Raw genomic sequence first — 11,437 nt, forward strand, 5'->3', positions numbered from 1 at the left:
ATCCATCTTGCCCAGTATCCTCTCTCTGGCAGTGACCTGTAACAGAGCTTCAGGGGGTACGGAACAGGGCAATTATGTTCTGCTGGAACACTGATGTAGTTCAGCTCCTCCACTCAGGCTTTTGGGGCCAGGGCACACTGCCTCTCAGCAGTACTGGTTTTGGTGACAGGAAGGGCAGGTTAATGGTGTGAAAAGCACTCTCTGCATCAAGGTGGAGACCCTTTGTCATTGTCCAGTAGCTCAGCCAGCCCTTTCTAATCCCTCCTCCTTTCATGCTCATACGGTGATTATAGAACAGTGCCTGGCTGAGTGTACCTCATTCCCCTGTCCCAGACTTTCCTGAGCATTAATTCCCAGTCCAGTGCACAGGATTAGTCAGACAGACTCAACCGAGCACCAAGCTCAGGTGAAGGAGGAACATACTGTAATGTCTTCAGGAAAAAGGAGGGCCTCACCACCCTGTGCTCTCTTATTGGAGAAAGGTTGGGACCTGTTCATAGAAAGCCAGGAAGAGCAAATCCCCCTTTGTACAGTTACAGAGTACCCTCTCCTCTAAAGAATCCCAAAGCACTTTACAGAACAGGTGAAATTCAGCAACAAAGATAGCAGAGGATGTACTTGCTTACATGAGGACTGAACTTTGTCCTGCCTAAGGTTCCCTCAGCAGAACTTTGCCTGCAGCATTCCATGCCAGGAGTTGGCTGTTCTCCATCAGCAACGTTGCACAACAGTTTTTAGAAAGAGAATACAAATTTTCTCTAATTGAAATTGAGCCACAGTAGTGATGGATTAGAGAGACTATGTGCTGCTATGCTACAAGGGTTATGTGCCAGGCCAGAATGGATGCATGATGAGTGGCAAACAAATCTATGCTTCTGATAGATTCCTGCACTGAAATCATCATGGAATTTCCCAGAGACAAAATCCAACCGAGTTGATATTGTAGAGTAAAATATTTAATATTTATTGTGTTTCAAAACAAGAGGATTTCTATTTAATACAAAAAACAAGTTAAAGCAGAACATAATACTGATGATGAAATCATGCTCAACTCGGTGGAGGCAGATCTACAATGCTACTGGCACAGACAGCTACACCTCCGAACCTCATGCTACAACTTACGAAAATCACTACAACCTGATCAGGAGAGAGGAACGAGGCCCTTTAAAAAATACAATTATAAAAAAAGTGATATAAAACCCTTGATTGGGAAGAGAGAGCCTGGAAACAGATGTTACTGAACCAGAGCCTCAGATAGACATGGCAATGTGTCTGAAAAGCATGATAGGACCAGCCAGTTGCAACAATAGGTGTGTTTCAATGGATCAGTGACAGAGGCTGATGTGCATAATATAATTTAAATGGCCAACGGCAGAAGAGAAAGCAATGAGTGCTTCGTTCCTAATGCAGACAATACACCTCCAAAACTAATGGTGAATTCCAGTTAAATAACAAGCAAAAAGTATAAGAATGACATGAGAGCAGTGTCATATCATGCTACTTCATTGTGCAATCAAACTGAAGAGGTGGGGTTGTGGGGGCCTGGAGGAATGTAGTTATTATAACTACCCCAGGTATACTAATTACCTCATTCAGTGTTACAAAAGAATAGTGTTTTGACAATTCCCCGACTGCAACAGAACAGCTGGTACACAATTCCGTGAGCTGATTCTGAAGAGGATCAGTCAGTTCAAACATGATTTCAGCAGGCTGGGACCAGGTGAAAACTGGAGGTCATGAAGTGCTCTCCAGAGGAGGGAGATCAGAGGAAATTTCCTAAAATTCAGAAAGCAAAGAATGGTTAATGAACATGTTTCCCCAGCTCTAGAGATCAGGAATCTCACAGAGCTTAAGTCACACAGTGGAAGCAAGTTTGTGGGTCGCATGCTATCCACAGCAGATACTGGTCCTCACTGCAAAATGTACCACCATTCAACATCTTCACCCCTGCTCTGAAAGGCCCAATATGGGATCAGCAAGGGAGCTGTGGGTTACATTGAGGTGCAGAAGCAGAGTAGTGTGGTGAACAAGAGGAGGAGAGGCAGTACTAGAATAGCAGGGAGCACTGCAAGCTAGAACTGTAGTGCACTAAAAGAGCTGGGAAGAAGCAGAACTAGTACCATAGAGGGAGTGATAGAAAGGGTGCTCTAGGTAATGCATCTAGGTCTAGGGTGATGGGAAGGAGGTCTAGGTAAGTAACCAAGGTGCATGAGCAAGCATGTGTAGGAGATTCCACAGCACTTGTCTGCTCTGTCCTTGCACATAGGTAGATCCATGAAGGTTTCTATTTCGCTTTAAACTTTAAGAGTCAAAGAACTGCTTACTACAAAATGTGGGTTCTTCTCTTTGCTAGATGCTTATAGAAGAAACACAGATTTGAGTAGAGCCCTGCACATCCCTGAGTGGGTAGACCTGCACATGGGTGCGCATGCTTCCCTGCCCAGACCTTTCTCTGCACGTACGCACACGGCCTTATGAAAGCGCAAGCCTACAGAAGATCTCCCTCATCCCTAGATTCAGTGCACAAGTATATGAATATACACACACACACACACACACACAGCACTGCAGGACAGACATACCTGGGTCAAACGCTGGTTTATTACACCATCTCGTACTGATTGTTTGTGATGTACCGGGAAAGGCAGCAGGCGAGAAAGATCCCAACCAACTGAAATGTGAAAAAATAAACTAAGTATAGGTCGCCCAAAACCAGACATCCAAACTGCAATGATTTAGAAACAATGCAACTGAGGTCTGAAGCACTGGACACTTTGCTTTGGTTTTATAAAAGCAAAATCTAGATGATGCAGATTTTGCAAAACCAAAATCTGGGCTCCTTCACTTTAGGGTGGATAAAGCTCAGAGTCAGAGGATCCTGGCAGCCATCAATGAGAAGGAGCTCCCTGTGAGAGAGAGTCAATGTTGCTTCTTTTTAGAATTTGCTTTATGAACCATCTACTGTTTTATGGTAATTTCACAGATATTATATGGCTCTCAGGAGCGTCACAGACCATTACACAACCAATAGAAAATATCAACTGCCTCTCCCCACTGCAAGGACAATGATGGAATCAAAGTTAGTGTGTTTCTGATGTGAAAATACTGAAGGACACACATCAGTTATTACTGTCGTGTGGGCTCCAGGCAGCTGTTTTCTGTACCAAAGACATTTAGGATCCTAAAAACACTCATGCATGTAACTGTACTCACGGGAGGCAAAGTTGCAGAACTGGGCCTTTCACTTGTGTGACACAACAAAGTTCACTTGAGAATAAATCATGAAATGTTTATGATTCTAAACCCCAAACAATGACACGTTCCTCAATAACTGCAACTGCTACAATGCGGTTACATGCCTAGAGCTGATGGAAGCACATGGGCCCACCCACTTATCAGTCAAACTCCAGCTGCCCCATTTGGAAGCTGTAATGAGCAGAGTGTGATATGCACATCCCAGGAAGGAGGGAGGAAATGGATAGCAGCTCCAGCCCTAGGAAGCTGACAACAAAATGCAATGAAGACAGTTTGCAAATGTACCAGCTGCAAGATAAAGGTCTGTGCTCCAACCTCTCCCAATCCTCATTGTGTCTGTCTGTTACAGAGAACAGCACAGTGGCAAACTAGTATCAGAATAAAACAGGCTGGCCGAGATTCTTCTTTCTGTGCTGTGCTATTACATGTTAAACCTTGACTCGGACAGGATGTGCCTGTATACCTAACAGACTGCTTTCAGACAATTTCCTTCAATGAAGAGTAAATTAAAGCTAAAATAAACCAAGCAATCAATACACAATCTCACTCTCTCAGTCTCTTCTCTGGCTTCTGGGTCTGTGTACTCCTTTGCATTAATCCCAAGCTGCTGTTTCTTCATACTCTTTAATCAAAAGCAAACACGTGTTGAAGAAAATAAGGAGTTCTGCCATTTGGAATTGATACAGAGATCTGAGACTCTGCGTTTGAGAATTTCAGAAAGAATGGAAATCGCCTCGAAACAAGAGTTAAAAAAAAAAGTCAAGTCATGAAGTGTAGTTCATCTGTGTCTTTGTCTCTGTTGCCACTTTCCTTGCTGACTGCAAGGTGTCCCCGTTCCTAGAAACAATCACAGCCAAACATCACAGAACACGGGGGATTTCAGCAAACCTTGCAGCTGCAGCAGAAAGACTCAAGGGCTCAGACCACAACTGAGGCATTCAGCAAGACCTACACAGTACAGTAGATGATCTTACTTGACATACTACTCAGAAACTTGTTCAGATATCTGCCCTGTTACGTACTCATACACACAGATGTCCTGTCGCAGTTATCAGCGTTCTGGGAGAGCCTGTGGATAAGGAAGGCCTGCACCAGCTATCTTTTAAATTCTCCCTAAGACTTCTGACACACACAAGAGTGAAAGATGACGCTACAGAGATGGTGAGAGCACATGCCTATGTGATAGAGCCATGAAAGAAACACACTAAGGGACACCATTCTGATCACCTTCTCAGATGAGAGAGACTGAGACCAAATAAGGCAGGAAGCTCCATCAGCCAGAGCGATCCTATATGAAGGTAAAACCTGCCAACCGTAGCCCATTAGCCAGGTTTTCAAGTGCTCAGGAACAAAAGCTGAGGTCAAATTTTCCAAGCAGCTCAACTAAATAAAGGCCAGATTTGCAAGAGTGCTCAGCACCAAGCAACTCCCACTGGGACACACGTGATCAGATTTTCGTAACTGCTCAGCACTCAACATGCACCCAATGTAGGGAGCTCTTCTGAAAGCCCACTTCAAAACATTCCCCATGCATACAAGGAGCTCAGGCCAGAGGCCTCTTGCTTCCTACTGAGACAAGGTTGATCAGATTAGGAGACATTAGTTCCATTGCTGCTTGAGACACGATGCTTCTTCACCACCAGGATAAAACCTTAGGTTGAAGAATCAGAGGGACGGGAAGAAACAGCAGGGGGAGAAGAGGGAGTCTGTAATATTGTGCTTGCTGTTCTGCAGTGTGGCTAACAGAAGATGGTGTCATTGTACTAACTGGGTCTGAATTTGAGAGAGGCATTTCAGGATGTTTTAGGTTACGTACAAGCACTTTCATTTAGTTAAACTATCATCCTGAAAGGGCAGCGGAAGCAAGGGTGACAGTTTGTGCGCTGGAAGAGGTAATTCAGACAGCTAACACCGAGTCAGAACAGGAGAGGTTTGGTTGCACTGGCATCTCTTAGAAGTTGGCTGTTTCCAGAGTGGGCTGTTCTCAAGCCATACACAGGCTTGCTGGAAGGAATTTTCATCCCCAGCTTTGGAGATGGGTGACTGGGTGGCACTTAGATAAAATGGCAGGGGAATCTGAAGAATGGTCGACCATTTCCTCCTCTTTGAAATATGCTGTGCCTTTACATATGCAAGAAAACATTAAAAGACATTAAACACGAAGACTAGACTCAGAGCTCTTCAAGGACCACAGAAGAACAGCAAGGGAGATTTTACCTGGAAGCAAGCGACGCCAAAGGAGATACCAGCCACAATGCCCATTTTGGACTCCATAACTGTTGTTACCATACTGAAACAACCCTGCAGAAAAAAGAATTAGCATGAGAGTATAGCATGGACAATTCCTGGCCGCCAGACACCAAGTGCACATCCTTCCAACCCACAGACACCGCACAGGCAGCTGGAGGTGTGAACAAGCTCAGGAAGGAATCCAAGTAAGGGCCTGGGAGTCAGGACTTCCTGGGATCTGTGCTGAATTCAGCCACTTGACTTGCTGTTCGACCTTGGGCGAGTCATTCAAAGCTTTGTACTTTGCACCTTTCATCCGGGGCACTTTGCCAAGGTGAGCCTTAGCCTTGTTTTACGAATGGGGATGTACAGACACAGAAAGGCAGCATGATTCACTGAAGGACACAAGCACATCAGTGTCCGAGCCAGGAGCTGAACTCAGACTTCCTAGTCCCAGTTTAGCCACTAGGTAACACTACCTGCCTCTGCATCTCTGTTCATTCCCCTGCATACTTTCTTCACAGGGAAGCTGTGTGGATTAAGCGCTACAGGAACATAAAGCATTATACAACAGTATCTTACACAAACCCCTTCTCACACACAGGGCAAGTGGTACTGTGCAGGCAAGCTAATGCAGAGACAGATTCTTTCCCACCAACAGGGAGTAGCTGGGATTGCCAGAGAACCTGAGAAAAAACACTGGAGATAGGGGAAAGATGCACAGAGAAGCTATCAGCAGCAACACAGCCTTCACCCCCATTACTGCATACACGTTTCCTGTAGCCCAATAACCCTCTTTCTGGAACGAAGTTCCCTCCCACCTACAGGACTTGATTCTCTACCAGGTAAAGAAGATCAAAGTATCCCAGCTCTCTCCTCCCAACGCCTGCTTCCAGGACACAGAGAGGGACAGTCTCTGAGATTCACTTACATTACCATACACCATAGCCTTGGCTTTATCCAGCTCCTTCAGATCACTCTCTGTGCAGTTTTGGAACTTGCAGCAGCTCAGAGGGATTCCCTTCTGTGCAAAATAGGTAGTGTTCACCCAGTCTGAGTAGCTCTGGACTCCACAGCAGTGTAACTAGGAAAATCAAGTTTTAGAACAGTAAGGAGTAGTGCATGAACCCCAAAGCACCACATCCCCAAGGCTATACCAATCACTGCAGGCACTCCAAATTTTTCCCTCCCTTGGCCTCCCCTAAGCCCCTCCTCATTGCAACCCAACAGCCCTGTGTAGACAGCTTCCACCACCTCCTACCCTTTACCTATCACCTCCTCTGAACAGCACATAGCAGCTATTTTTCTTCAAATGCAAACACTTTGAGACAGTTTTAGGGATATAGATAGGGTAACCAGATAGTAAGTGTGAAAAATCGGGACGGGGATGGGGGCGTAATTGGCACCTATATAAGAAAAAGCCCCAAATAAAAATCAGGACATCTGGTCACCCTAGATATATAGATATATGCAGGACAAGGACAGTGTCTGCCAGTTTTGTACAGGGACAAGCACACTCTAGGCACTCAGATAAGATCTGTGTAGCACATACCCTGCAAGGCCTCCTGTGTGAACACAGACACCCTCTATGCTGTCCATCGTAACAGCTGTCCCTTGTATGCTTGAGAACTGGGAACATTAAGGCAATACTGCTCCCTAGTATTCTGAGCCAATTACATGGGGAATGAGGCAAGGGGAGGCTGCAACACACTCTTCTGAGGAACAGCTCTGGCAGTAGTAGAGAAGGCATCTAATGTTTAATGCCTCCTGGTAAAACAGGGCCTTCCTTGCATTATACTTTGCCCGTGCATGGGAGGCTCAGCCTCAGCTGCTGCACAACCCAAGTATCAGGGTGTCCTGGGCCATGCATCTGGAGGATAGGCTTCCCCACCAGTTTCTTTAGAAGGAACCAAATATGAGCACTCACAGTTCTCTGGATGGTATCCACCGCCTCGCTGTGGGGATCCATTGTTGTATTGTAGTTCTTCAGAGCAAGACTGTAGTTGCTTTCAAAGTTGTTCTTAATCTGCAGAGAAGAGAAAGATTTTCATAAGCTAAGCCTCCGAAGGCTACAGGTCCCAAAGAGTTCCCTGTCACAAGAACTTCTTTGTCTTAAAAACACAGCTCCATCAGAAATAGAGAACCAGGAATGGCTTAAACCATGTTAGAAAGTCATTCCTGTTACTATCCAGATGTGAGAGTGGCTATGAACTGGGGATTAGGGAAGGGAGCACTGCCCCAACTGCACCAATCACTAGAACTTAATTCTTGCATTTACAGGCAGACCTAATCACTGTGACATCACAAATAAAATCATGGTTTGTGTGGGCCTCATTTATGGCCAAAGACACTTGCAGAATCAATCTGACTGGCACATTTCAGATGAAGGATCAAACTTACAAATTAAAAAGTCTGTTTTTTATAAAAATGTTCATGTCTGTCAAGTTTAGGAGGAACTAGGGAATGGTTTTGGTTTCCACTTTTCACTCCTTGGGAGAGATGTTCAAAGGCACAAATGGAAGGTAGGTGTCTAATAGCCGTTTATGCCTTTGAACATCTCCCCCACCTCATTATAGTCAGGTTATTTCTAATCACTGAAATACTTTTCTACCCGATTTAAGGAACTTTAAGGGATTAGTGACTAACATTTCTCTTGGATAGTGTAATGCACCCATTGCAATTATTTCTAGGCATTCTACATATAGTCTCTCTAAACCCCTGTTGATGTTAAATACTGGTTAACTTGGTAGATAGTGTTACAGTTGTATTTCACAAGTACTGAGTTCAAGTTTAGCTTTAATTTTATCTTTGCTAATATTTTGATTAATCATCAGCAGTGCAACTACAAATTAATTCTTGTGAATCAAAAAAAGTCCATTCCAAACATGTCACATGTATACAAAAGTTAGAAAGAGGCCAGCTGTGTTGGTTATGGTATGAGATTTGTAAAAAAACAATCATGCTGGCAAAGGGAGTAATGCTAGTTATTTAAAGGTTGTATTCAAAGAAAACAGTTCAGATTTAGTTCCCACTCCCAGTTCAGAACCCCTACATGTGGGTCCCCCAATGTTGGCCCTAAATTTCTCTCATTTAACTTTCCTGTTGAACTAATTAAACTTTTCTGATGTGACTTTTTTTTTTAGCACTTTTTACATCTTTATATGACAAAGACTTTTCTTATTCAGCATATTGAACATTCGGAATCAGAAACTGAGCCAAATTCTGTTCTCAGCAACAACACTGTGAACCCGACTACGCCACTGAAGTCAAAAGGATTACTCCAGATTTATACCTGTACAAGGAACAGAATTTGGCCCTCAGTATGCAACAACCAGGGGATTACACAAAGTAAGAGGAAACAACATGTAAGTGAGAACTTCGTCCTGTGCAGGGGCTGCATCCAAATCCTGGCCTCAGGCTGCCTCAGGAAGAGGAGGGAAGGGGTTAAAGTACCGAGAGATAGGTCACACCTAGACTCACCTCATGTCTGAACACAAATCCTACAACAGCAGCCACCAGCACAATCAAGAAGATGAGGGACAAGAACATGGCATACTGTGGACAGAAAAGAAGAGAGAGTCAGTGCAAGCAAAATACATTCCAGGGCTAACACAGGTACACAGAAAAAAAGGCTACAGGGAGAGCATCTATTAGGACATATCCCAGACTCAACCTCTTTGGCAGAGCTGAGGTTCTGGCAATTGTGGCTATGTGAGAAAGTCAATGAATGTATGGTTCAGAGAGAGTTTCTTGAGGCAGGCAGACACACACAGAGCACAGCACAAACAAGGAGCACATGCAGACAGCTGGTGAAGTCCTGGGTTGTAGAAGCAGGTATTGGATTTGTGAGCCTTCTGGTAGTCAATGGCCACTTACCAGTTTTAACATCCATGTGCTTCCACGGCAGGTGGCGAAACAGCCAAAAGTGCCCAGAAGAATGACAACAGTGCCTGTGCCAATGAGTACGTAGGGGACATTGGTGGCCTTCTCATTTAACAGGGAGAAATACACCTCTAGGCCCACCTTGCCCCAGATGCCAACTGCCAGGAGGATAATGCCAGAGATCTGGAGAAATCAGAATTGAGACTCAATCATCCTTACTCCACTTGTCACTTCAAAGCACTTTACTTAGCCATAGTCACTTAAACCCACACACTGAGAGCCTAAGGGTATGGCTACACTTGCAGCCGTACAGCGCTGCCGCGGGAGCGCTCCCGTGGCAGCGCTTTGAAGTGCGAGTGTGGTCGCGGAGCCAGCAGTGGGAGAGAGCTCTCCCAGCGCTGCAGGTACTCCACCTCCCCTTGGGGATTAGCTCCCAGCGCTGGGGCACTGTTTACACTGGCGCTTTACAGCGCTGTAACTTGCTGCGCTCAGGGGGGTGTTTTTTCACACCCCTAAGCAAGAAAGTTGCAGCGCTGTAAAGCGCCAGTGTAGCCAAGGCCTGAGACACACCACAAGATACTCTGGAAGTGTGCAAGAAGACAGGGATCCCACAGGAGAGAAATGGGAGGTTAAGGACAGATAAACTGGGGATGGGAGGGCAGCGTGAGCAGAGAGGTTCCCAGAAAGACTGCCTGGCAGAAGTCCTTGAAAGTGAGCAATAAAATTGTTTATGTGAAATCATTTATCAGAAGGGCAGAGCTGGGAGTCCAGGAAGAACTTGTATAATCAGAGCATTTTATCTCTGAACTTCAGTCCCTCAGGCATTGTATAAACAGGAACTCAGATGAATCTGCCTTTTAGGAATTAACTTTCCCCATGTGGAAATGATTTGCTCTGTTACAAACATGCCCATGGGTGCCACATTCCAGAACCCTTCATGCACACGCACACAGAGGGGAGACACAAAGAAGTCAATGGTAGGGCAGACAGGCCCAGCGCTAATGGATCCGACACACTCACCTGCTGGAGGAGCCTGGGGAGCAGTGAAAGGAAAGGGACAAGGTTACAGGGTGCACTCCTCCCGCACTGCTGTTCCCTGGGGGCTGCCATGCCAATACCGGGCATGGACGGGCACATCACCAGCCACACAGGTGCAGGGCCATGACACGGGGTGGGGGGAGCCCCATGATGGGCACAGACAGCTGGGGGGGCGCATGGACCTTACAGCCCATGGGGGGCACCTGGCCAGAGGGTCCCTACAAACCAGACAGGAGAACCCCTCTGGAGCCTGGGCCCTGTCCCCGCACCCACCCTTGGAGGGGTCCAGCCAGCCTAGCCCCGCCAGGTCCTCTCGCCTAGGCCCCCACTATCCTCAGGACTCCGCCCCACCTCCCCCGGGACCCCCTACTCCCCCGGCCCCTGCCCCACCGCCCAGGTGTCCCCAACCATCCCGGGACCCCTCCCCCAGGACCCCATTACCCGCCAGGAGCCCCCTACTCCCCCAGCCCCAGCACCCCCAACCACCCCGGGACCCCTCCCCCAGGACCCACCGGGGCCCCCTACTCCCCCAGCCCCCCCAACCACCCCGGGACCCCTCCCCCAGGACCCACCGGGGCCCCCTACTCCCCCAGCCCCCCCCAACCACCCCGGGACCCCTCCCCCAGGACCCCATTACCCGCCAGGAGTCCCCTACTCCCCCAGCCCCAGCGCCCCCAACCACCCCGGGACCCCTCCCCCAGGACCCACCGGGGGCCCCCTACTCGCCCGGCCCCTCACCCAGAACACGAAGCTGTAGGTGAGCAGGACGCTCTTGAGGCAGGTGATCACCGGCTTCGTCTGCAGCCTGCGGGACGGGGACGCCATGGCGGCCGGGCCACGCTCCGATCTCCGCCGCCGGCACCGCCCCCGAGCGGCCCCGGCCGCGCCTGGCCGGAAAGCGCTGGGGCGGCCCGAGCCGGAAACGGCCGAGAACTGCCGAAGCCTGAGCCCCCTCGCACGTCCCCGCCCCCGCCCCCGCCCCCGCCCCCGCCCGGCTCGCCGCGAGCCCGCCCCCGACACTCGGCAAACCCCT

General features: G+C 47.7%; 1 protein-coding gene across 3 annotated transcripts; it reads right to left on the reverse strand.

The window, feature by feature from the left end:
• Nucleotides 1–938: 938 nt before the first annotated feature.
• TSPAN6 (tetraspanin 6) lies at nucleotides 939–11,315 on the reverse strand. 3 transcript variants are annotated; one of them, XM_045029788.1, is made up of 9 exons: nucleotides 11,143–11,263; nucleotides 10,387–10,399; nucleotides 9,361–9,549; nucleotides 8,965–9,039; nucleotides 7,412–7,510; nucleotides 6,416–6,568; nucleotides 5,473–5,556; nucleotides 2,583–2,671; nucleotides 939–1,776 (listed from the first exon to the last, which is right to left on the reverse strand). In XM_045029788.1, exons 3-8 carry the CDS (start codon nucleotides 9,370–9,372, stop codon nucleotides 2,603–2,605), a joined length of 492 nt encoding a protein of 163 aa, XP_044885723.1. In that variant the 5' UTR covers nucleotides 9,373–9,549; nucleotides 10,387–10,399; nucleotides 11,143–11,263; the 3' UTR covers nucleotides 939–1,776; nucleotides 2,583–2,602. The 3 variants fall into 3 exon arrangements, with proteins under 3 accessions (XP_044885723.1, XP_044885722.1, XP_044885721.1); XM_045029787.1 differs by lacking the exon at nucleotides 10,387–10,399 and having other exon boundaries at nucleotides 939–1,778; nucleotides 2,586–2,671; nucleotides 11,143–11,315; XM_045029786.1 differs by lacking the exon at nucleotides 10,387–10,399 and having other exon boundaries at nucleotides 11,143–11,313.
• Between the last annotated feature and the right edge of the window lie 122 nt (nucleotides 11,316–11,437).

This window comes from Mauremys mutica, chromosome 9 (genome assembly GCF_020497125.1).
Source record: "Mauremys mutica isolate MM-2020 ecotype Southern chromosome 9, ASM2049712v1, whole genome shotgun sequence".
In the NCBI taxonomy this organism is placed as follows: Eukaryota; Metazoa; Chordata; order Testudines; family Geoemydidae; genus Mauremys; species Mauremys mutica.

What these genes read in the sequence shown, in the direction of transcription:
- TSPAN6 (XM_045029787.1), bottom strand. Translation starts at nt 11,229, where the DNA reads ATGGCGTCCCCGTCCCGCAGGCTGCAGACGAAGCCGGTGATCACCTGC. An exon ending in GATTTGTGTTCAGACATGAG is followed by an intron (nt 7,511 to 8,964) that starts GTGAGTCTAGGT and finishes TCTTCTCTGCAG; the next exon opens with ATTAAGAACAACTTTGAAAG. An exon ending in TTGGCGTCGCTTGCTTCCAG is followed by an intron (nt 2,672 to 5,472) that starts GTAAAATCTCCC and finishes TTCACATTTCAG; the next exon opens with TTGGTTGGGATCTTTCTCGC.